The sequence below is a fragment of the Cyprinodon tularosa genome, unplaced genomic scaffold (genome assembly GCF_016077235.1).
Source record: "Cyprinodon tularosa strain WSP-4 unplaced genomic scaffold, ASM1607723v1 ctg526, whole genome shotgun sequence".
NCBI lineage: Eukaryota > Metazoa > Chordata > Actinopteri > Cyprinodontiformes > Cyprinodontidae > Cyprinodon > Cyprinodon tularosa.
In genome coordinates, this window is record NW_024039259.1 from 823,819 (window position 1) to 851,124 (window position 27,306).

Here is a 27,306-nt window from a genome sequence, read left to right on the forward strand (position 1 = left end):
TATGCAACCCAACCAGGTTCCCAGGATCTTTTGGAACAGAAACAGATCCTCTTGTTTCAGATGTTTAGTGGTTTTGAATATAGACATAAAGCAGTTGGATTGGACAATAATTCGGTATCCAAATATATGGCAATATAGTTTTATTCAATAACACTGATATGAGTTTAAAGCACATGCTTGATAAAGTTAATATACATTTATGCATAATATTTATGTAGTTTTATGTGTTCTGTTTTTTAAAGCAATACTTCCTTAATGTTTTTAACTTTATATATTTGGCAGAATAATTATCTTATGTTTGTACAGCTGTGAGCATTATAGGCAATTCTTTCGAGGCTTTATTTTAGTTATTTCTAGATGAAAATTATATAATTTGTCATCAGTTAATACATATATGATGATAAAAGCTTTGGCCAGATCACCCGGTCCTGTCAAACAGGCTGAAGCATCTTTGTTAGGTAAGATGGATCAATGTGAGAATGTGGCTGTTATTCATCAAATCCCACAATTTAGGTTCAGAATGTTTATCTTTTCCCTTATTAACCTTATTGTGTTAGTATAACTAAAAAGGGTGAGTTTTAAGGTTTAAACTTCATCTTTACTCTTTTGTTTTGCCTCGCTTTTTAAGGAAAATAAAATAACTGCTTGGTATCAAACTTGACTCTATTCCACATGGCTTGGTTTTACAATGAAGGGAACATAGGAAGAGCCTGAATTTGAACATAAAAAGCTCAATAAAACCTGACATTTTTTATTTATTTATTTTTTACCCTCTAATTTTTTTCATAGCCTCTGGTTTCCATTTTATTTCCTTGTCACGGATCATTGGTTTCAGTTTCTGAGATGTTTCTCAGTCCGCTCACTGGTTATAGTTATTGGATGAAACAGTTGCCAGGTGCTGACATTTTAAGGTAGCTGGAAAAAGCAGTAAATATCTGAGGCAGGGTTGGTGTTATTCAGATATAGCATGTTTCCATGTGTGTGACTGTGTTTTACAAACGTTGCTGGGTTTTTTTACCCCCACTGTTTAACTTTTTAATTAGACTAAACCTTTTCTGTTTTGGGTAAGTTAGAATTACTGAAATTAGTTCTATCTGCTAAGTGCTCAGAAAATGAGAACCAGAAATCTTAGATGATCAAGACTTAGGCACCATGAATTTAACTAACACTAATGGTGAAAAGGCACAAAAGTAAGCAGTTTACCCTGTTAACTAGCTGCAACAAACAAAAAAAAAAAACTATAAATGAAATTGTATTGTTTTGTAACCTTTTTGGGAGTCTTGCCTGGTATTTCAGAACCAAAGGATTGGCGGATGGAACCCTTATTGTTGCTGAATGAGGCTGTAAGTTTGGAGGCACCACATACAGTAGACCAGGGGTCACCAACATGGTGCCCGCGGGCACCAAGGGGCCCTCAAGGACCACAAGGGGTGCCCTTAGACTCTTCTGAAAATAGAACAACTCAACAGTGAGCTACGTTTGAAATTTCACTGTATTCTGTTTCTCTTCTTTTTTTAATCAGTTATAGAACATTTCATCATTTAATCTTATACGGCATTTAAGCATTTATAGAGATTTCAAAATGAAAATGTCTAAAAGAAAATTATAAATTTAAAGAAACGATAAAGATATGTATATAATGTATGAAGTTTAGGTGAACATTGACCCTTGCAATTCATAGGTCAGTATTGGTAGCCCTTCGTGTGACTCAGTAACCCTGAATCAGCCCTCAACTGTAAACAGGTTGGTGACCGCTGCAGTAGATCCTGAGGACAGGACGTAACAGTTAATGGGTTAATGAACTATTTGTACCATAAATCTTTTAACATTGACATGACACATTCTCACTGTAATTTGGGAACTTAAGCTTTCTCCCATAGTCCAACTCATGACTTATTGGGTCAGCTGATATCTCTGAATTGCCTTTAGGTATTCATGCATGTACAGCAGTGTTTTTGAGGTTCGTGGTTGTCTGTGTTAAGCTGTTATGGACTGGCCACCTACAGAGATCATACTGTCAGATTGGTAAAAAGTTTCTGTCAAGGAAAACCAGTCGATGGCATTGAGTCATTGACTTTCAGGACACGCTCCTGCTGGATGAGCTTTCGGCGAAGATTTTTCGATTGAGTTTTTGTCGTTGACTCTTCAACAATCCGGCAAACAAAGCATGCATTTAGCGGCAGTGGAGAGGAAAAACTCCCTTTTAAGAGGAAGAAACCTCCAGCAGAACCAGGTTTGGTGTGAGTGGCCATTTGCCGAGGCCGACTGGGATTCAAGGAGAGAGAAACAGGCATACAGAAAGAAGCAGATATATAAAAGGTAACTTTTAACTAGTTCCACAGGAAACACACAGTCAGGCAGACAAGCTCTGAGCCAACTCCCATGTCAGAGGATGAAAGAGAGAACATCCAGCCAGTCACAGTCAGAGAAACAGGACTACACTGAAAAACAGGCCGAGTTCCAAAATCTATAAACAAAGTTGTTGATGGCCGCAGCACAGCTGATATTTCTCTCCAGGATGGAGTCACAGCCAAACAGGAAAAGACCTGAAAAAATGCTCTCTAGAAGAAGGCAGGGAGCATATACGTAACTGAGAAAATAGAGATAGAATGAGGAAAAGTAGTCCCTATGTCCTCCAGCAGCTTAAACCTATAGCAGCATAAATATAGGAAATAGCCCAGGACAACCCAACCATTTTGGATGAAGTCTGAGTTTTGCTACCAAATGTAACTGATTCCAAAGAAAAGCAGCATTTTGGTCGTGAAACACAGTTTTAGTACTGGAAGTGAAAATGTCTTAAAATATTCCTGGATAACTCTTTAAACATTATGCATCATTCTCGACCAACAGTAGACAGGTGCGTGACTAAGCATCCATCCATTTTCTTACACGCTTAATCCCAAGCGGGGTCGCGAGGGGTGCTGGTGCCTATCTCCAGCTGTCTATGGGCGAGAGGCGGGGTCACCCTGGACAGGTCGCCAACTATCGCAGGACAACATAGAGACAAACAGGATAAACAACCATTCATGCACACACTCACACCTAAGGAGAATCTAGAGAAGCCAATTAACCTAACAGTCATGTTCTTGGACTGTGGGAGGAAGCCGGAGTACCCGGAGAGAACCCACGCATCCGTGACTAAACAATCAGTCAAAAAACAAATATTGAAATATATTGGTCTGTGTCTAAACTCAGAGATTTAAGCAAACTGACAGACTTTGCTTCTGTCTAAGCGCGTTCAGGTCAATGATAACTGGGCCCGTTACTTTATTTATTGCTGGGACTATTGCTCTAAACTACGAAATAAGTACATTATGTATGAATTGTTTTGATATCAAATCGGGACAACAATGGTATCAGTCAATGCTAAGCTGCAATATCGGTGCCTTATTGAAATGAAAAGTTGTATTATGACACCCTTATCTACGGAAGAGGATTAGGGCCACTGAAAAAAAAAAAAAAAAAGTTAACTGATTTATTTTATTTTCTTTCAGTTTAATATGGCAAAAAGTCAGAATTCTGACTTTAGTCTCAAAATTCTGACTATAATCTCAGAATTTTGGAGCTTAATGTAGATGGGCACCATGAAGGAAGAGATGTGGGAGCATTCAGCTTTACTGACATAGATGTGAGTTGTTTGAGAGTGCCAGTGACACATTGGTGGAAAATGAATGAATTAGGCAACTTTTTACGTACTAGAGGGGTCCCCTCATTAATGGAGGAGCAGAAGGTCATTAAAACAAGAGAGCTAGTCTCTAAAACAGAGACTAGCTCTCTTGAATCTGTCAGAATTCTGAGGAAAAAAGTCAGAATTCTGTTAAACTGAAATAAAATTAAAAAATTAGTTAGCTTTTTTTTTTTTCAGTGGCTCTAATCCTCTTCCGTACTTATCAGATACTGTATGTGCGTTTGGTCGAATTATTATATATATAATTTAAAGTGAATTTATGATGAATTTATTTATTTTTTTATGGAAAACGCTGCAAAGTCTCGTAGATTTTAACTCTAATTTAAAGTGCTAATGTTAGTGTGAAACACTCCATGTTGAGAACCCAGAAAACCTGAAAAAAAGGATAAGTGACGCTTTGCCACCACAGTCCTACCGTTAAACATCTGGCAGCATGATGTAGGTTTGCTTAACTTAGGAGGAATAGGAAGCAGTTGAAAGCTTTTAGAGTTAAATGCTGAATACTGTAAATAGAAAAGGTTACAGAAGACTTAAGACTAGGTTAATCAGAAAATGGCCCTCAAACTACCAATGATAAGTGATTTTTTTTCTTGAAATAAGTGTATATCCTCTAAATTAAGCAAGACAATTTGTCAGGGAAATAAAATGATTTACAATTGAAATAAATCCATTAATTATTTTAAGCAGATAATATCTAAGTATCTTATTTTTAGGGCAAAAAACACTCAGTTGGCAGATCCTTCTACTTACCTGTTTAAATTAAGGACAAATACACATATTTTAAGAAATCTTTATTTAGTTTAGATCAGCTTTTGTAATCGCAGGAGGTTCTAGCTCTTGGTCTATTAATAAACTCACAGGAATTAAAAAATTATTTTAAAAGCTGGTGCTGTGATTGCAGTGCAATGTTTCAAAATGGCACATTATTGCACATTTACAATTTGTTTTAAGTTAAGTTTTTTTCTATCTCTGTCGTTTTCTTCAGTTATTTATACGTCTGCAGTCTCATAGAATAGTTTTTTTTTCTCCACATTTTGTTATTAGTTGGAGGTTCTGACATTTGGATTATTTCCTTTAGTTTAAATTTGAGTGAAAAACGAGTGTGAGAAAAATGCTCACAGTTCCTTAATGGAATCAAATGCAGATCAAATGATGCAGCTGAATGTCAGATTTATGTTCTTCCATATCAGCTGGAAGGGTTAAAGGGGAAATTGACTGAAGCTGGGTTAAAGTGGATCTAAGTGTGTCTGCTCTGTTCTCCCTGCTTCAGCCCACTGCTGTTTGCCACAGATAATTGTAAATGGCTTTTGTCGATCGGCTGGCGACAATGAATGAGCATGAATGAGTGGAGGAGGCTGTTAAAAACTGCAGAATTTGAGGTGGGGGGGGGTGGGGGGGGGGTTGGCAGTGACAATGTGAGGTGTTGTTGGGAGCCTCCATAATTTACAGCGCCTTTCTCCATCAGACAAGGATCTATAATTGAAATGACAAAGAAGATGCATCACCCAGTGGGTTGTTAGTGTTGGAAGCTATGAATTTTAGCTCCTGTAGCTGATTGGTCTGGTATCCCTGCGCTGTCATTCATCCAACACTTGCTTTGGGTTGGGTGGGAGGGGGAGAAGGATGTTGGGGGCGTAGCAGGAAGGCCATGTTAACTGGTTTTCTATTTACTTAGGTAATATTTCTTTAAATCAAGGTTTTCAAACCTGTTAATGTGTTTGTTTGTCATGCTAACATCTTTTCATCCTTCGAACGTATCTAATTGCTAATTCATTTAGATTTCATCCATCCTGCTTTTTGAACTCTGACAATCTAAGTTTGGAAAAGTACAAAATTTTGACATGAAAAAAATAATATGGCAGAATAAACCCTCAGAGTAGCATCTTTCTGGTGGTATTTTCACCTCTTTATCACATTTAATGTTTTATTTGATTTGTTAATGAATGTTTTTTGTTTAATTGTTTCAATTAAACAAAAAACTTTTATTATTATTGTGTTATTTTATCGTCTTTTAAAGCTGAAAAGTCTTTAGTAAATAAAGTATTTTGTGTTTAACTCAAGTTGAGGTGAGGTGATGGATAGTACGGAGGAATTAACCGGACAATATTGATCTGAACTGCAAACTGGAGGAGGAGGGAAACCTAATGATCTAGAACAGCTTGACAACTGCTTTTTCTAGAACCATTAAAAATAGAAGTGATTACTAACAAATCCACTGCTGCATTAGAGCCATAAAAACCTTCTGTTGGTGAAGAACCTCGGTCATCCAGGTCATAGTCATTACAAAAAAAGTTTAAAAACAATCCCCTGGACTTTGTTTCCAAGTTTGAAGACGTTTTGCTTCCCATCCTAGAAGCTTTTTCAATTCAAATGTCGGAAATAGCTTTGAGTTTGAGGCTTTATAGAGTGGACCAAAAACAAAGCCTTGTTTGGGCTTAGAAAGACTGCCATATCCTAAGGGGCGGACCTGTTCTTCCTGTTCAATTTGCATGTTTTACACAAAAACCCATCCAGATTGTCTACATTTTTAAGGATCATGTTGGAGCTATTTTTCTTTATTACTTTGTCCATTTAAACTTTGTTATTTTATTCTTAAATTTATATATATTTTTTGTAATATTTACAGAGTTTATTTATAGGTTAAGTGTTGAATTTGTGTATTTATTTATTTTTTTTCCTTTCTTTATTATGTAAAACAGGAAGAAATGTGGGCGGTCCGTTTTCTATAAATGTAGGAGCCTGGTAAGGACCAGCAGGCATTTGGGTTAGGGGCCAATAGGTTTTTACTAGGGGTGGAACGGTTCACAAAAACCACGGTTTGGTTCGGTTCGATTCACGGTTTCGTGGTCACGGTTTTCGGTTCGGTTCGATTCGGTATATGTTGTTACACCAAAATCCCATAAAAATTTAGGAAATTAATGAAAAAATCCCCCAAAAAATAATGTGTTGTAATTATTTTAAATGATCCGCGGAAACCCTGGATCATTTCCGCATGTTTTGCTGCTTTGAATTTAATCATCTCGCGCATGCTCTCTACCATCTCCAAGGAACTCAGAGGGGAGCAGACGGGAGCCACAGTGGGGGCTGTAGGCTTTGCTTTGAGCAGCCGGTCTGGAGCGCAGCGGGGCGGAGCGGGGTTGCTGACGGAGTATGAGGGATTTCGGGGTTAGCATGACATGTTGGTCATGTTGCTGTTAGCATAAACAAAACGTGTTGCACAATGCTTGCACACTGTTGCACTTTTATCCACAACTTTCTTTCCGCCGTCATCGTAGGTCACTCTAAATGCAAAGTGGTCCCATACAGCAGACCTATAAAGTGCTGCTGGCGCGTCTTCCAACTCCTGTTCTTTCCCACTCGCCATACCCACACAATTCTCCACAACAACAGATTTTTTTCTGCTACACCCGGCTACGCTGCTTCGCTTCTTCTTCTTCTTGTTTACTACTGGTGGTTGGCTTTGGTCGCAGTACCGCCACCTTCTGCTCTGGAGTGTACACGCTTCGCCTATGAGAAAAAGGAGCAGCGCATGAACGGAAAGAAACACACGCAAATCGAACTGAGACAGTCGAACCGAACGGTTCGGACGGTTTTCATAAATCGTCCCATCCCTAGTTTTTACCAGTGCAAGAGAGGTGACAGAGCAAATGGAATGTTTGAACTCTATAATGTTGCTAAAATATAGGAAATAAATCAATTGAACCTCTACAAGTTTGGACTTCAACTTCTTTTACCTGCATCAAGAAAACGTGACCCCAGTGCCCAAGTAGTGGCTTATTGGTGTCATGATTTTATCTAAGGCTCAGACCCACATGCAGTGAAACCAAACAGAGAGACACGGATGAAAAGTTTGAGGGATTTTATTGAGGATGTTAAGCACGGTGCAGAGTTTCTCTGAGCTCTGCTCGACCGGAACTGGAAGATGACGGGAAGACAGTCTATTAGTTCAGGCTCAGTGGGAAATTTGATTCGTTGATTTAGATGTAGAGGATCTGGTTGTTGACTCACATTTCCAGAGAAGTGAAGGATCCTTGACTCCTATCCGTGTGTTGGTTTTCCAGAGTTTGTCTGACTCGGTGGAGGGCGAAACAGGGTTTACCCAGAACTGGGACGGCGTAGGGGAACGGAGACACTGATTGCCACTCAGATTTCCACCCGTAATTGAACGGGTCGTGGTGAAGATGATTCCCTTGCTCAGAGAGTAATTTCAACGTCCTCAAAGGAGACTGGATCCATGTTTGAATCCCTGGCTCAGTTTAGACTCAGTTTATCCCTCCTGGGAGGGGATGTCCGAAAAGGTCCAGTTTGCAGGATGACTTCCCAAAACTGGCAAACACTCTGGCGTCGAGGTAGTGGCAATCAGCAGCTTAAGAGCGCTCTGTTAATGAGATAACCGTCAGCAGGTGTGTGAGGAGGCAAACCGGAACCAGGCGCCCCCTGTTGGTGGAAGGGAGACAAACACAAAAATAACAAACACACACAGACAGGAGCCCTGACAATTGGAACTTTATTGGATGTTTGGTTTGACAAACAATCATATACAGATCAGTTTCACCACTTTCTTTAATCCGTGTCATCCTATATTTTCTCTTAATGTTAATTTGCATATTATGAACTCTAAACCTGTATTAGCAATGTTTTGAAAATGTCGACTTTGTGTTTTTTTACAGAAAGCAACGCTGAAATCCCTCCAATTTACAAGGTAGGCTCTGTTTTTCATAAAAGTTTCATCCATCTGTGTTTATGAGGATTAATGGTGAACCAGCAAATTCTGAAATGAAACACCAAGTGAGGAAACGTGGAGGAAGACATAAAGTTATGAAACGGCACTGATTCTTCTGTTTTCTGCAGGCACGAGATGTGGTCACCTTAAAACTGGGCGGCATCAAATCTCCTCGGAAAGAAAGGAGTGGACAGGTCCTCTCTATGGACTGGCTTCCTCAAAAACCACACAACATAGTGGCTGTTGGATTCTATGATGGTGTGAAGCTATTTTCTTCCGATCCTGATAATTGACTTATTTTGTCAGAATAAACAAATAAAGAATTAGGTCTCCTCAGAAACTCTTCTCTTGATAAAATCTGCTCTATCTCCTTAAATTGTTGCTTTGTTCTGTGCTTACACTCCTGACCTTTTTCTCTTCCTCCAGGCTTAGTTGGACTCTGGGATCTTTCCACGAAATCTTCCCTGTTGAGAGTTAGAGAGTCTGACAGATCTATGACTCTGCTGCCCTATCGATGCATTCTGGCTCACGAGCATGCAGTACGATCTCTGGTCTTCTGTCCTGCATCCAGGTGAGCTCTTCTCACTTTAAAGAATTTGCTGAAAGGTAAAATGTGTTCTAGTTTTAATTGTATCTCCATAATGTTTTAGACGAGGGGGAAAAAACTGTAGTGGGTTTAAAAATTACTAATTATTTAAAAAATGAACATGTAAAGCATCAATATTAGAACTTTGCAATAGAATATCTTTTTAAAATTTATTGAAATGACTTTTGGAGGTGTTGCCATGAAAACAAATACTGGACAGAAATATTACTATTACTGGCGTGGATTCATAAAACTTAAAATACTAAAATAAGGATAATCAGTGCCGTTTACATGGCCTCAGTGGTCCTTTAAACCAATGAAATTAAAACATTCAAATGTATATTTCCCCTACTCCTGAAAGTACATCTTTCTCAAAAGGATACTCAAGTAAACGTCACCAGCCAATATCAACCTCTGAAAAATCTGATTTACTTTTAACACAATTATTTGCAGAGATGGCAAAAGTACTCACTTTCCATACTTGAGTAAAAGTACAGAGACTTGTGTTAAAAAATACTCTGGTAAAAGTGGAAGTACTGATTAAACTTCTTTACTCAAGTAAAAGTAACAAAGTACAGGCTTGTAAATTTACTTAAAGTATAAAAGTAAAAGTAGAAACCACTTTTTTCATGCCGTTGCCTACATTTTAAATGGATGTCTGCCAATAGGACTAGATCTCCGTTGTGTTCATTTTCAATCATCTCGTCGTCCATGCTACTATGCTAACGCCACCGCCACCAAGCTGCAATGATTTGCTGCGAATGAATACCGCCGAATCTGTCGATTCATCTTGTAGTGGTGCGTCAAATGCAACGTAGATTCCCATCTAATTAGATTGAATTTGGTATTGATGACGTGAAAAACAATAACGGTAACTCCATTGAAATGATTCAAAACTAAAGTAATGAGCCAATTTTTTAAATGTAAGGACTAGAAGTAAAAAGTCGCCATAAAAATAAGTAGTAAAGTAAAGTAAAAATATCAGAAATATGTACTTGAGTACAGTAACGAAGTATTTGTACTTCGTTACTTCCCATCTCTGATTATTTGTTTTGGTTTTTCTTAAACATTTCCCACATTAGACTTTTCTTTTTGTAAAATATTATGTAGAATGATTTTTTTTTCACCTGCCTTTAGTTTAAGTCATAGTTTAGAAAGAGATTTGTAAGGTGTAAAATTGAAAGAAATTACTGATTTTTACAAAATCTTTGCTAAAAATACACCAGTAGATGAAAACAATGACAAAACTCTGAATATCATCAAGCTTTTTACCTTATTAATCTGAGCTGTGATCGTTTTTCCTTTTTCTCAGCTATATTGCTCAGTTAATGTATGAAATGTGAAGGAGAAGAATAAAGGAGTCATTTACATCCATTGTGCCTGAAGCAGAAAATCACTCATGCAGTGCAGCATTAGGGTTAACCTAAGACTGCAGTATAAAAAGTATTTTTAGTTCGTTTTTGCAAATGTATGAGATTCTCTTTATGTCTTAGATAAGTTACATCCTATTTTGTTAGTTAATATCTTGTTAAAGAAAAACAAAGTTACTGAGACTTCTGTGAAATGGCAATAATAGACCCCAAATAATCTCATCCTTATAATCATTATGTCCAAATAAGAAGTATAAGTCTTCCCTTTTGTTCCTAAAATGTATATCTGTAATTTTCTTTAAGACCTGACTCTAAAATTCAAACATAATTTCATCTTTCTGTCTTTTATCAGATTATTTCCTAATGAAATGTTAAAATCACCAGATCTCCTGGTTTAACACATTGATATGCAGATCATTGCGGCGTAATCAGAGCAGCTCGCTCCATCAGTCGATGAAATTAAGATGGTAGTTAAAAATTCCTCAGCATGCAAATGAGCCAAACTATCAGCTTTAACTACAGCTGCGGCTCATATCCTCTGAAGATTATATTCAGAGTTCACTCCTGCTTACTGGGACGCTGTAGAAATCCTCATCTGCTCAGTGCTAGGAGCGAAAAAAAGAACTTTAAACTGATGATTAATCCATAAAAGCGAAGGAGCAATTTCATTTGAAATTCATTTCTTGTTTTCTGTGATTTGTTTTATTGATTTCTTGGTCATTTGGCCACAGATTTAAAAGATAACTGATACTTGATGTTCATTTTAAACCTCTTCCTTTTATTAAAATGAAGGACTAGTTAACTTGCCCTTCCCTCTTTATTTATTAAAATGTTTTCTTATTTGTTGTGTTGATGTCATGGACACCATTGTGCTGCATAGTTATGGTGGCTTGGATACGTTTTAGAAGAAAAACAAGAAAGAATTTAAGTTTTGAGCCCCACAAGTTCTTTTTGTCTGTTAAACTTTTCTTTCTGTATATGAATTATGAATAAAACGTTAAAACATTATTAAACTTAATAATAATAATCATACATTTTATTTTGAAGGCACCTTTCTGGACACTGAAGGGTACCGTACAAAAGATAAAAACACAATGTGAGAAACAAAATCAAAATACAGAATAAAACCATTTAAGAAATACAAATACAAAGGCTGGGACAGAGAGATTACTACTTAGAAATTACTTAAAATATTAGTTGTTCTTTAGCTGTTTATGATGCAAATGCTAAAATTTCTGAATTATTTTGAATTCTTTAAAAGTCTTCATATTCCTTTACCTGTTCAGATTTATTGCTTCACTTCATAAGTAAGACATTCTACGGAAGAGGATTAGGGCCACTAAAAAAAAAAAGTTAACAGATTTTTTTAATTTTATTTCAGTATAGTATGGGAAAAAAGTCAGAATTCTGACTTTAATCTCAGAATTCTGACTGAATTCTGACAATAAAAAAGTCAGAATTCTGAGAAAAAAAAGTCAGAATGCTGACTTTTTTTCCCATGTTAAACTGAAATAAAATTTAAAAATCAGTTAACTTTTTTTTTTTTCCACTGGCCCTAATCCTCTTCCGTACATTTCTCATAAAATTACCCAGAATCATTTTAATTTTCACCCGGGATGAAAGTAACATTCGCTATAAATAATCAGTCGTCTATTAACCACATCTTAGTCAAGTTTTTATGCTTTCAAGCCTAGAATTACTGTGTGGAACTATTTCCTGGTTCTTAACCAATCAAATCAGAGCTCCCAGGGATCCACAGAGGGCCGCATTTGGTATTTTATTGATTTTGCTGAAGTGCAGCAGCCTGTAAACATGGAAGGCAGCAAGAAAAATAGACCAGAACCTAAGAAATCTCAGCATCCTTCAAAAGTATTCAAAGCGGCTCAGTTCTGTGTGTAGTTCTGATTTTAAACACTAGGTGTCAGGATTACTTATTGCTCTTTTAACCTGTTAGCCAGTTTTTGTTGTTGGGATTTAGTAGCATGGAGTCAAACTTTGCATTCTGTTCTTTCAGAAATCCCACAGAACATCACATTGAGTTAAGATTAACATCACATCTAACTTTGTTTTCATTTTTTTTTATGCTGTGGCTAGTGGCTAGTATGATGCTCAGAAACGTCTCTGGGAAGTTAATGGTACCATTAACAGCTCAGCTGCATTGTTTATGTCTGGACAGATATAATACTAGCTTTTTTTTTTTTTTTTTTACACAGAAATGTATGATTTTCCACATCAGCTGTGTATTTTATGCATGCAAATCTAAAATATTAGTTGAATGAAGAGAACAGATGACCAGAACACGGAGCAAACCGTAGAAAGGTTTTGTTGTTTTATCTTGGCCACTGCTTTTTAATCAGGAAGCCTGATTTCATCCTTCTGATTCCACCGCCTTTCTTTATTCTCACACATGAACTGAAAAGTCTGTTCGCTGCTCTCCTTGCATTAAAACGGGTATTGATTTCTGTGTCATCATTTGTTTATTGCCGACTCTGCTGGCAGAGTTGATCAATGAGCAGAGAAGTGATGAATTTCATCTGAAACTTTAGAGTATAAGGCAAATTTTCTTACGGTTTTTCTTTCACTTGTAAAAATGCATTGAATCCTTCTCCACAATGTATGTGTAATGAATTGAAATTAGGCTGATGTTAATTTCCCAAACTGTTCACAGATTCTTGCTGACGACTGCAGGTGAGGACCGCTACTTAAAGACATGGGACCTGAGGCGGATCTGTGACCCTGTCAAGACCCAGAAACGCTGCCTCTCTACGGAAATCTGCTGGCCGCTGGACGCGCCTGGCATCCTGTCTGCCCAGGAGTCTGCCTTTGTGCCGTAAGGAAAACCGACTCTTACCTCCTCTTGGGTTTCAGAAAATTCACATATCAGTAGATAATCTGGATGAGATTTATCAATGCCTTGAATTTCTCTAGTAAATAAAAAAAATGATTTTATGATTCAAAATTAGCTAAACTGTATAAAAAATTGTACTTTCTTAACTTTCTTTTTAACAGATCTAAAAATTTTAGGTTGTAGGGGAGTCATATTTAAATTTTAAATCATTCTGGCTTAAACATGTATATAAATGTACTCTTTATCAGACCATGTTGTCCCAAAAGTTAGAAAATTTCTATTTTTTTTTAAATCGTGTCTTAAAATCTGTGTTGTTTTTTTATCGTTATCTTCTGCAGGCCGGTTAGTTATACATAAGATTGTACACCTAAATTCGGCCATTCATATATCAAAGATAATCTGTCAATCAAATTTTTTCGGTCATAGCATCTTGATTCATATGTCACAGCTAATATACGCAACGGTTGAAATAAGAAGAATCATTTACTTTAGCACTGAGTTCCGTCCCAGTGTTCACAGGGATGGACGTCTGTGTCTTCGGCAGGCGTAGAGCTAACAGAACTGGCAGCGTTGCGAGGCAAGGGCTCAAACATGTACGGCTGGAAGCCTTCTACACCAAACCAAGCTTCTGCCGCCCTGGCGTCCTCTTCCACAACATCTTCATCCCCGCTTTCCTCCTCTAAATAAAAAATGGATGACGGAGGAGACTCATCCACGACCTCCGACACTAAACTCTCCTCCTCTTGCATGTTTCCTCTGTCCATAGCGTTCCTTGACAGTGTCGTTGCTAAGTCACCGATTTAGTGCTACTTGGTCCCAATGGAATTTCCCATTGGGAACCTACTAGCACTAAGTTGCTAACTGGTTAGCAAGATGCGAGACACCGGCCACAACCAAACTTGCTTGCGAACCTTCTGCCACAACAATCCCATGCCTTCTGAGAATTCGGAAATGCAATTGTTGGAACAGCCGCTTCCCTAAGACTTTAAGTTGAAAATTCAGTTGCACATTTATACAATCAAGAAACGTGTGTCCAGACTATTTATATTCATCCTGTAGGTTCTGAATGGCAGCAAATAGGGGAAATAGAAATCAGATAGCTACCAGCAACATTTAATAAAGGAAATTCAAAACTGATTGTGCAAATGTGGAATTGGTGTTGGCTCTGTCGGAGTGAAATGTTGCATTTTTACTAGGACTCAACTTTGAAGCTTTACCTTCTACTTTGGCTGGGCTATAAATCTATTAAGGGTGTAGGAAAAATCTATTTGGTGATATATCGTGATTTTCGGCGGCCCTATATAATATCGATCTTTCAGTTCCTAAATTCAGTTTCTATCAATTAAAACATTTTTTTTAACCTAGAACAAAGAAGGGCTACCTCTGCACTGCCACTCTGCTAGATGGCGCTGTGGAGCCCTTTTGCTGTGCACTTGCTTTTTTAATTTATAAGTTTCATTTTGATAGCTGGGTAAAATATTGCAGTATGTTGTAATATTGCAATATCGTCATAATATATCATGACCCATGTATCATGACATGTATCGTATCGCAACACACATGCCATTACTCACCCCTAAAATCAATGTCAGTATATATTATGATAAATGTCAAACTCAGAACATCATGTTTGTCTCTGGAGCGTAAGAAGAGGAAAGGATACAAGCAATGTTGGTAGGAGGGCTGACCCATTCATCAAGGGTAAAAGGTTATGTTCAAATAGGGTTAGGATCACATTTTAACTTTGGTCTTTATTTAAAACAGCTAAAAAACAAAAAAAAAAAAAAAACACTTATTAATAAGTATTGTTATTTTTTTCCAAAAAAGTTGAAAAACAATCCACTGGACTTTGTTTCCAAGTTTGAAAACGTTTTGCTTCCCATCCAGGAAGCTTTTTTATAGGGATGCACGATATTGGGATTTTGGCCGATATCCGATATGCCGATATTTTAAAACTCATGTAGCCGATAACCGATATCGATACTGATGTTAAAGCTGGACAAAAATAAGTAGTCATTGAAAATAGCAGTTTTCTTATCCATTTCTGACACTTTGAAAAATAATATACTCAAATATATTTTAATATGCTGATATCAAATTGATTTTTAAAAACGTGGTATCGATCTATTTTACTTTCAAAATTTCGTGAAATTTCATCGTTCTGTTACAACCTCTCGTGATATTTTGCAAATTCTTGTGAGATTTTGTTAGTAAAATAGATCGATACTAATTGAAACGGATGAACGGGTCCACCCCTCTTGAATGGGGGTCGTTGTTCTGACTATCAGGTCAGAATTAGGAAATTACTTGTAATAGTTCAGGTTGGGGGTAAAGATAAGGTTTAAGCATAAAACCAATTATAAAAAAGGAATATAAGCCAAAGTAAAGTCTTGATGTTGCTAAAAATACAAATGCTATACTATATATTTTACTAATCTAATACATTTAAAGTTAAAACTGTTTGTTTCATTTGTAAAATAATCTTTCATCAATTTAATAACCTGCTAACAAGATACAGGGTGAAATAGCAATCTGCTGTAATGTGCTCTGTATCAAATATTTAAACTGTACGCTAACTCTTTTTAAATAAAGTTTAAACCTATATAGTCAAACAAAAAAACTGGCAGACCTACAAAATTGCTCTTTGATTGATAAACATTTGATCCATTTTCACAATTTCTACATTGAAAGAAAAGATCACCTGCTTGATATGGAAAACAGCATCTTCCTAGATAAAACAAAAAGTAAAAGATCAATGTAGAAAAATGAAGACAAAATATGGAAGCAAATTTAATTTCCAGACATAATTAATTCCTTTATCCATTTATTCATTACTCTTTCATTTATCCTCCGTCTTTCTTATTTTTGGATATATCTTTTTCAATTCTATAGCTTTAATGCCTTTACAAATATATCATGGAATAAATATGTGTAATTATAACTGTTACGTTCAAAAATATAGGTTCATAAAAGAGAAACTGAGTCTGCACAGAATAGGGATTTTTGGCCTCTGCAGAGGGAGAGAGCCACATTCAGCCACATCTGCTCTCTGGTGGGTTTCCACAGCAGAAGCCTTTTTATTAGCAGATCATAACACATGGGGTGGGTTACAGAATAGTGTTCTTCTGACAAGGCAATTGATCAGGTCATAGGAAATGCTCCTTCTGATTGAATCACAGAATAGAGTGGTCTCTCGATAACTGTGATTATCCTTGCACAAACATCAGCAATTTTCTACCACTGTTGCATGACAGTTTGCAGTAAACAGAGTGAAGCATCTAATTTCTTTAAAGTTCCATATGCACATACATTAACTTTATAATCATCATTGAATAAACCTGAAAATAACCACAGTGTGTTTATTTTAGAAGAAATAAGCTAAAAAGGACTGAAACTGTGTTTTGAGTTAAATTGAACGGTTGCAGCTTCTGATCAAAAACTGCTGTGAACTGAAACGAAGGACGAGAGTAAAAGTTTTATTCTCTCACTGTACAGAGAGATTTTTGCTCCAGAAGTTGGATAAAAACGCAACCAGAAAGCTTCATATCTTCTACTAAAAAATTTGAAAATTTAGAAATGTTTTGTGTCCCTTTGACATTCTGAAAGAAATATTTTAGATTTTATAGATCCAAATGCAGCTGTTTTCTATCTCTTGTACTAAATTGAAATTGTGTTGATTGATGATATACAGTAGCAGCCATTCAAAATGGCCCTTCCCAGTCATTGCAGCCAACCTCCAGCTACTGGAGTGACCCCCTCCCCTCTCCTGGGTGTGCATATTCTTTTACTCTGACTCCACCCTTTCACTGAATTACTGGGTCTGAACAGGAGATGACGCTTCTCTTTAGATCTTAAAGTCCACACATCGTGACACAATATTTTAGTACAAAGATTGATGTTTAAAAAATGTATTGGAATAGATACACAAGATTTTAGAGACCGCATTTTAGAAGCTAGAGGTAAACTGGACACTGTGTGACTGGTACAATACCTACTTTGAACTTTCACACATCAGAACTAATTTAGTCCTAATGAATTTGTTCTGATTTCTTCTTTTTTTTTCTCCTTCTTGTTTTTCTTGTTTCAGGAAACATTCAATAGGAGTTCATTATCTTAACCACTGCGCGCCGAGCTACTTTCCCATTCCTCGGGGTATATCTGTTTGGGTGAGTGGTTCCTTCTGACCTCTTGGTCTAAATCTGTGGTGTCCAGCTATGACCTCTACTAGGTCCGTAGAGGCACTGCAGCAGGATCATAAGATGTTTGGTTAAAGGTATAGTGGAGAATTTGTAGAATTGCTTCTACCTGCTCTGCCACCCCCCAGGGGGGCGCCTATCTAATCTACATGAGCACCTTTGACCTCGTGCACAGCTCGGATTATGGTCTATTTCATTGTTAATGGAAAAGTCAATGGATCATAATTTATACCTAAAACTAACAGATTTGCTGTGATTTAATGAATTTAGCATTAATCAGTAAAAAAAAAAAAACTATTTTATTTGGCCATTTTTGCCCAAATATAGTAACACCTTTTTTTTTTTTTTTTTTTTATAAACTTTATTAGAAAACGTTTAACAATACAGAAAAATAAACAATTTGCAATGAACAATCACCAGGGGTTTGAGAAAAATAAAAAAATAAATAGCAATTAAATAAAAGTACAAATAGTAATAATAGATAGAAGCATATAAAGGGATTATATAAATACTTTAAATTTAGAGCATAAAGTTATAGTTTTAGCAGCTTTTTTGTTATTGGAGGAGGACAATGTAGAAAAATAAGTAGTAGTTTCCTTTAAAAAAGAAATACAGGAGGGTTTAGTCACAATAATTTTACATTTGTGGATATAAAACTTGGCCAACAGCAACAGAAGATTACATAAGAAGAAATGTTCAGAAAGTTCTTTTTTATATTTTGTGATTCCAAATAAAACATCTTTAAAATAAAGTTCAAATTTATCATAAATATTGTCCAGAATGAAGCGACAAAATATAGTAGCCCCTCCCTCCTGACATCTTCCGGCAGTGACGTCACTGTGCGGTAAGCCTAGCGCCATTCTCCCCGCTTTACAAGAAAAATCAATGGGAACTACTAGACACATCTGCAATCAACAACAATTATTGAAGATTTCCAGAGGACTTCACCATTGAAATTCACCAGAGCTATAGTGAAACTGACAATGCCCAAGTGCATGGCAGTTGGATGTTGGAATACATCGGATAAAAGTGGAAAAAAAAATTTGTTATTTCACCTTTCCGATTCCTGATCCTCCACGGACTGGTACGTCGTTGGATTTCCAACTTGAATAGGAAGGGTTTTTCCATCGAACTTCTAGCCAGAGAAAAAACACGTAATATGTAGCCAACATTTGGAAGAACAATGTTTTTCAAGACGACTTGGATAATAGCGCGTTGTGACAAACACCAGATACAGCACTGGGACTTGATCATCAGCCGATACCGCACCGTGACGTCACAAACCAGTAGGTGGCAGTAGCGATCTTTGACAAACATGGATGTCTCCAGTTTAATTAAAAGCACTTTTATTTACTAAAAAGTATGTAATAATTTCATATTTAAAGTACTTTCAGACAATTCAATGAGTAACACAGAAAGGCTAAAAGCAACGCAAAATAGTCACAGAATTACTGGCGGTGCTCAGCTAGCAAGAACCACGGTTAGGTGAGCACGTCATAAAGGTCGGCATGTAGGACTGATGGTAGAAGACTGTCCACTATACCTTTACTTAGGTCTTTTTTCTTACTTTTTTAAATTTCACATTCCTGTCAGTAAATACATATTAACATGACCTTATATGTTGGAGTGTTTTGATAAACGTAGTCATAAAATAATGATTTTAGTCAATCCCTTCTCTTAACATGTGACTCCAAAAGGAACAATAATTTTACTCCCATTATGCTCAGTTTACTTTTAGGAAAAATATTCGGTGAAAAAAATCCCCTCAACCAGAACGTAGGCCGAATGTTTCCATGAACAGTTTTTTATACTTTCTAATAACATTTATTGCTTTTAAAGTTTTTCCTTTTCTGAATGTTTTCACTGAAGTTTTACAGTCGATCCGTTTGTGTCTTTTGCAGGCCTTGTCTCACTCTGATTGGCTGAACAGCGTGTTGTCTTCAGATGTGCACGGTGGTGTGATTCTCTCTATGTTACCGCCAACTACCAGCGGTCAAACCTACATTAAGAGAACGCACTTGAGACGTTTTGTAAGTTAAATGAAAATTATTATTTTTATTATTTTACCAAAGTTTCAAGCATTTTTCAAATCTCTTTCATTAATCATTTCCCCTCAGCCTGCCTACTTCACATCTTTGGTGCCTTTTGAAGCAACTGCAGGTAAAAATAAAGGCAGGAAAGATGGAGGAGCTGTTAGTGATGGGCAGGAAACAGGTGAGACGGAAAAATCAGAAGCTGGAAGAACAAACGGGGAGGAAAATGACGGAGCAACAGTTAGAACAGACGCAAGTCCTCAGCTACAGTTTGGGACGTACAAAGAGGCCGTCAAAAAATACTACCTGCACTATAAAGACTTTGACATGGTAGGTTTATGGTCTTTAAATACAAAAGTGATGTTTATGAGTTGGTATTAATTGATTGGTTGAAATCACAGCATAAATAACTTAACTCTTACCTATTTATATCTAACATGTCAATTTACTCCTGAATGTATATCCAAAAAAAGCAGTTTTAGTAATGTTGGATTTATCTTAGATTCATTTACTGGAAAGTGTGTTTATATTCAACATCATTGAGTCTCAAACCCCATTTACTCTACCCTTGAAAAACAGTGCCGGGACCGGTCCGAGCTCAGTAACTGAGATAACTTATCGTGTGTAAATGCACAGCAAACTGAACTGAACCGAGTTAGACACAACTGAACCGAGATAACTGCAGACCAGTTCCAGAGGTGGGCTCGGCTCGGTTATCTGATAACAAGAGCGCATGAGCAGAACGCGTCATCTCCGTCCGGCTGCACATCGCGATTCACACTCCATTCCAGTAGTTGGCGGTAACGCCCCTCCGGAAGTTGCTTGCCAACCAACACAAAACAGAAGAAGAACAACTATAACTATAAATTTACTTTCTCAAGTAAATCCACGAAAGGTTGCCGTCTTCGCCTGACCCTCCGCAAACACCGAAGTACAGCAATAATAATCAAGCATAACATTCTGAGTGTGACGGGCGCCGCCATTTTGATTTGCTTGATTCCCTCTTTCTTCGTCTTCTTTTTCTTGTGTTTTATGGCGGTTGGCAAACAACTTTTGGTGCATTACCGCCACCAACTGCTTGATTTCCTCCTTCAATACTGGCAGTAATACCACAGATCGCCACTAGGAGGCGAGGAGTCGAGGAACCGAAATAGCAAGATGTTTAAACGGTCATCAGAACCGAGCTCGGCCTGGTTAACTGATCCGAGCTCGGACTGGTCTCGTCATGGATTGGTTTTTCAAGGGTAGTGTAGATGGGGTATTAAAGGTATCGTGGAGGATTTTTATTTCTGGGTTGATCATCAAAATAAGTGGTCCTCCTAATATATGTTGCATATGTTTATGCAAGGCCGTCCTACATGCTCGTCCCCAGTTAGCTATCTTATTCTCTGCACCATTAGGCAATACCAAGCAGTTGCCTAGGGCCCCATAAAACTGGGGGGCCCAATAAAAAACTCTGTTTACATGTATGGTTAATACAACCTTTTCCTTATTTCTGCACATTAATTATGTTTTTGATAAAAATCCTTTCACTAAAATGCCATCAGAACACTTATAATATTAATTGTGTCTCATGCCCAACTCTGCTTGAATATAAATCTAGATAAACTCAAAATCAATCAATTCAAATCAATTAAAAATCAATTCTGCACTATAATCCACGTTAACCAAGTAACGATGTACCAGTTCATCCAGACACCTTCCCATCAAATAATCAGAGATGGCAAAAGTACTCACTTTCCGTACTTGAGTAAAAGTACAGATACTTGTGTTAAAAAATACTCTGGTAAAAGTGGAAGTACTGATTAAACTTCTTTACTCAAGTAAAATTAACAAAGTACAGGCTTGTAAATTTACTTAAAGTATAAAAGTAAAAGTAGAAACCACTTTTTTCATGCCGTTGCCTACATTTTAAATGGATGTCTGCCAATAGGACTAGATCTCCGTTGTGTTCATTTTCAATCATCTCGTCGTCCATGCTACTATGCTAACGCCACCGCCACCAAGCTGCAATGATTTGCCGCCAATGAATACCGCAGAATCTGTTGATTCATCTTGTAGTGGTGCGTCAAATGCAACGTAGATTCCATCCAATTAGATTGAATTTGGTATTGATGACGTGAAAAATAATAACGGTAACTCCATTGAAATGATTCAAAACTAAAGTAACGAGCCAATTTTTTAAAATGTAAGGAGTAGAAAGTACAGATATTTGTGTAAAAATGTAAGGAGTAGAAGTAAAAAGTCGCCATAAAAATAAGTAGTAAAGTAAAGTAAAAATATCAGAGAAATCTACTTGAGTACAGTAACGAAGTATTTGTACCTCGTTACTTCCCATCTCTGCAAATAATCCATCTTATCTGTGTGTCAACCCTCATCTTCACTATAGACATTTATTCTCCCAGCAGTTAGCTTTTACCTTAAAGTCATATTTGAAACTAATCTTCCTCACTTAAAATAAATAGGCTAAAACTTCTGAAAATTCAAACTGCGCACAATAACGGTTTATTTTACATACTAGATTGGAGTAAATAATCATAAAGAATAAATATGATGGTAACTTTTGTTGCTGCCAAATTAGTACCACATGTAATATGGTACTACGGGCCGCCTTTTACAGCTGCTTTTTGTATCTCTGCTTCTGTCTCCTTGAACCCCAGTTAACCTCAGCAGATGGCCGCTCACACTGAGCCTGCTTCTGCTGGAGGTTTCTTCCTGTTAAAAGGGAGTTTTTCCTCTCCACTGTCACTACAAGCATGCTTATTGTGAGGGATTGCCTTCGAGTCAATGAGTCGATGCAATCAACTGGTTTTTCTTGGATAGAAAACTTTGAATCAATTTGACTGGATGATCTGGTTTAACTGTAAAGTGCCTTGAAATTATATGTGTTGTGAATTGCCGCTATATGGATAAACTGAATTGAATTGAATTGAATTAGTTGAATACCTCACACCGATGATTGTTCCTGCTTATTTTCAGGAAAGCCTTGCAGGACTTGAAAAGCGGACTTTGTGGAAACACATGGATGGCCCAGAACTAAGGGCTGAAAGCATAGATGAAATGCCCCTGGCTGCTCTGTTCAAGGTACGTTTTGACACACTCCCACACTTCAGCCATATTCTGAAACACAAGCAAGGAAGGAAAAATGGTAAACGAACAGATAAAGTCTAGAACAAGAGGGAAAGGTGAGGTCTGCCTCCTCCTCTGATGGGCAGCGATAAAGTCAGGCCAGATGTAATGATGTGGAAAATGAGAAAAATGTCACTCCCAGCAGGAGGAAGGAGGGGGGGGAGATGAAGAGCAGCCATTTGAGGATATGATGTGTTTAATTTCAAGAGGGAGAGCAGAGGGAGTGGCTTTGCCCTTCGGGGTGAAGTGATCGACTGTCACTCGATGGGTCAAATTTTGAGCAAAAAAGGCTTTAAGAGTTTTTGACTAGATTCTTTTTCTTTGTCTGATGAGAATAAATGGAGAAGAAAAAGGGATGAGGAAGTAAAAGCAACGGATTTATGAGGAAAGGCGATGCGCTTTTTTAGAGAAGATTGAGTGAGGAGTTTTATTGAGTTCCTACGAGTGACAGCTAATTCATTCAGAGGTGAAAAAAGGGGAGGAGAAAAGTCCTCATGAATAACGGCATGAGTGCTTTCTAACAGAAGCTAAAATGATTATAGAGGAATTTATCTTAAAAAAGAATAAAGTCTAGCATCAGAATGGCAGACATACACAGAAGGTAGGAAATAAACTGTAAGAAAGGGACTCTACAATGCAACACTACAACGGCAATAACTTGTGCAATGTATAATGTGAAATTTACCATTTGATACCATTTGCAATAACCTGTTTCTCTATATTTGACACCCAGTGCAATAATTATATAAATATGAATATCCATCCATATAAATACCCATGTTAACACCCTGTGCAATAACCCGGTATACTGATCCTATACAAAACCAGCCACTTTATTAGGTACCCCATGCTAGTAACGGGTTGGACCCCCTTTTGCCTTCAGAACTGCCTCAATTCTTGGTGGCATAGATTCAACAAGGTGCTGGAAGCATTCCTCAGGGAGTTTGGTCCATATTGACATGATGGCATCACACAGTTGCCGCAGATTTGTCGGCTGCACATCCATGATGCGAATCTCCCGTTCCACCACATCCCAAAGATGCTCTATTGGATTGAGATCTGGTGACTGTGGAGGCCATTTGAGTACAGTGAACTCATTGTCATGTTCAAGAAACCAGTCTGAGATGATTCCAGCTTTATGACATGGCGCATTATCCTGCTGAAAGTAGCCATCAGAAGTTGGGTTCATTGTGGTCATAAAGGGATGGACATGGTCAGCAACAATACTCAGGTAGGCTGTGGCGTTGCACCGATGCTCAATTGGTACCAAGGGGCCCAAAGAGTGCCAAGAAAATATTCCCCACACCATGACACCACCACCACCAGCCTGAACTGTTGATACAAGGCAGGATGGATCCATGCTTTCATGTTGTAGACGCCAAATTCTGACCCTATCATCCGAATGTCGCAGCAGAAATCGAGACTCATCAGACCAGGCAACGTTTTTCCAATCTTCTATTGTCCAATTTCAATGAGCTTGTGCAAATTGTAGCCTCAGTTTCCTGTTCTTAGCTGAAAGGAGTGGCACCCGGTGTGGTCTTCTGCTGCTGTAGCCCATCTGCCTCAAAGTTCGACGTACTGTGCGTTCAGAGATGCTCTTCTGCCCACCTTGGTTGTAACGGGTGGTTATTTGAGTCACTGTTGCCCTTCTATCAGCTCGAACCAGTCTGGCCATTCTCCTCTGACCTCTGGCATCAACAAGGCATTTCCGCCCACAGAACTGCCGCTCACTGGATGTTTTTTCTTTTTCGGACCATTCTCTGTAAACCCTAGAGATGGTTGTGCGTGAAAATCCCAGTAGATCAGCAGTTTCTGAAATACTCAGACCAGCCCTTCTGGCACCAACAATCATGCCACGTTCAAAGTCACTCAAATCACCTTTCTTCCCCATACTGATGCTCGGTTTGAACTGCAGGAGATTGTCTTGACCATGTCTACATGCCTAAATGCACTGAGTTGCCGCCATGTGATTGGCAGCTTAGAAAATAAGTGTTAACGAGCAGTTGGACGGTGTACCTAATAAAGTGGCCGGTGAGTGTATATTCATGCACCTTTTTCTTCCTTTGGCTCAGTCTTATTCTTTGACTATTGAGCTGATGTAACAAGTTCATTTCTCCACTATGAGATCAATAAAGTTAATCAATTAATCAATCATTAGATAAGAAACTGAGTAGATGTGTCAGCTTGGAAGGAAAAAGGTGCAAGTAGTAAAGCAAGCAGGGAAAGAAGTTACATCAAGGAAAGAACTAAGGAAGAAAGGAAACTAAATGAGCAAGTCAGGGAAGAAATCAGCAAGTCAATCCGAATTGAAGGAATTAGGTACATAATAGAAGTTTCAATATAGTATTAAGATAATTAAGTGTAAGTTAGCAAAGAAATAGATTCAAAAGAAAGGAGGGAAGGAAGGGAAATAGTAAGTATAGTTAGTAAACGAAGAAGTAAGGTTTCCACAAGTATTGAGACTCAAACACGTTTGGTATCAAAACTACAGATATAAAGTGTTGTTTTCATATTTTTGCTGTTAAATATTATTATAATTCCAATTAATATTAGAAGAATAATGCATCAGACAGCCTTAAAATATAATAAACTGTACTGTGTGTATTTATGTGTGCAAATTTATCACGTAGGATGCTGTTAAGATAAATAAAATTAAGATTGAAAAAGGTGTTTCTCATTTAAATACAAATATTTCTTATATCTTTAATTGCTCTTCATCTTTTATCAAGTGTCAAACTTTTTCCTCTGTGTTTATATTGAGTTTGAAACAATATTATTCTGACAACCCTACAAGAAAGAAAGGTAAATAAATAATGGAAGTTTAATGTTCTTAAATAAAATCCTGTTTTCCATTGTTGTCAGGTTGCTGGAGGACAAATTCTGCAGCACCCTGACAAGTTTGACTCTGCATCAAACTGGCAACACCAAACCAAAACACGGCATCATTTCTCCATATATATTTATTGTTTCCATGTCAATGCGTTTTTTTGCACCATATTTTTTCCCCCCACACTGTTAAGCATGATAATTAAAGTATAAGTAAAATAGGTCTAGTTTGGCTATGTGGGCCACATTAAGCATTGATTTTGTGTGTAATTTGTTCCCTATAAGTGTTTTTTTTTCTGTCTCCTCTGAAAAGCTGGACTTCCAGCAGCATCAAACCCCTGTGTCCTTCCATTGTGGATGTATTTTTAACCAGGGTCTTTGCTCTTCCGTTTAGGCACGCTTCAACCCGAACATGAGCAACAACGTCTGGGTCGCCTCCGGGGGTCAGTCAGGTCTGGTAAGACTTCACTGCGTGAGGACTTTTATCACCCCCCAATTCGAGAAAATGACTCGTAATCATCAGGTCCACTTCAGAACGCTCTTCTCAGGACAGAACCAAGGCGATGGGGTCAAGAAGGAGCAGCTATAGCCGGAGCTCTACCTCACTCAACAATCAAGAAAAATACAAAACCTTTAAATAAACCTTATCCCGTTCTAAAAGCAGATATGAATGTTATGTTTGCAGAACTATGTTGTTTCAAGCCACTTCAGAACATGACTGCATGGTAGCGCTTAAAGGTCAACGTGGGGAAATGAAAGAAGAGGAGCCATGTTTTGAAACGCGCAGACACCACAGGTGTGCTGGAATATGCATTATGTCCACAGCTTTTAACAGCAGATACCACCTTAAATCCATATGGTACGCATGATTATGGTCCTTGAACAGCAAAAACTGCTCATCTCTGGAATCTTAACAGTAAAGCAGATTTTCGTCAGAATGATTTTTATTTTAGAAAATTGTGCCTTTTTATCCACTTTATTTTTAGCAATAATATGTGCTTTGCCCTTGGATATTGTTTTTGTTTTGTTTATTTTTTGTTCTGAATATTAGAAGTCTTCACATTTTCCACTTCAGTGTTGATAATCTGGTTTGTGCAACACAGAAACTCAGGCCTGTTTGGTGAAATACTTGAAATTCTCTCTCTCTATATATATCTATATATATCTATATATCTATATCTATATAGATATATATATATATATAGATATAGATATATATTTATATATATATATATATATATATATATATATATATATATAAGACTCAATTAATTAATAAAAGATATATATATATAAATATACTATATCTATATATATATATATATATATATATAGATAAATCTATATATCTATATCTACCTATATCTATATATACTATATATTTATATATATATATATATATATATATATATATATATATATATAAATATACTATATCTCTATATATATATATATATATATAGATAAATCTATATATCTATATCTACCTATATCTATATATACTATATATATATATATATATATATATATATATATATATGCTGGTTGTATATTTTGCTAATTTATAATTTCTGTCTTTGGATTTTTTCTTTTGTAAGATCTATTGTAAATAGTTATAGTCTATAAAAAGGGATTAATTGAGTCTTATTTTCGGAATCACTTGCCTCTAAATTCAGTTACAGATTTTAAAGTTTTAAGTTATGTCACGGACAGATTGCTGAGATTGTCTGACATGTTTCAACATTATTTTATTTATAATTATAAACCCAGAAAACCTCTTTTTCATTGGTATTTTTGAAATGTTACTCACAATAAAGTTTTTTTTATATATATAAAAAAGACTAAATCATCTTTTTTAGAAGGAAAAACAAACAGAATTGAGATTTTTCTTCTTCTTTTATTCTTTT

The 27,306-nt window shown here is 37.0% G+C and overlaps 1 protein-coding gene across 1 annotated transcript in view; it reads left to right on the plus strand.

Moving 5' to 3' along the window:
- Positions 1-26,550, plus strand: part of gtf3c2 (general transcription factor IIIC, polypeptide 2, beta) — a 44,977-nt gene extending 18,427 nt beyond the window's left edge. Inside the window, exons 12-20 of the mRNA XM_038304126.1 lie at positions 8,359-8,390; positions 8,540-8,669; positions 8,838-8,982; positions 13,036-13,197; positions 17,303-17,381; positions 19,313-19,441; positions 19,529-19,774; positions 22,424-22,528; positions 25,794-26,550. Of these exons, the coding sequence (XP_038160054.1) occupies positions 8,359-8,390; positions 8,540-8,669; positions 8,838-8,982; positions 13,036-13,197; positions 17,303-17,381; positions 19,313-19,441; positions 19,529-19,774; positions 22,424-22,528; positions 25,794-25,988 (1,223 nt within the window). The 3' untranslated portion in view covers positions 25,989-26,550. The remainder of the gene's footprint in view (positions 1-8,358; positions 8,391-8,539; positions 8,670-8,837; positions 8,983-13,035; positions 13,198-17,302; positions 17,382-19,312; positions 19,442-19,528; positions 19,775-22,423; positions 22,529-25,793) is intronic.
- The last annotated feature ends 756 nt before the right edge of the window (positions 26,551-27,306 follow it).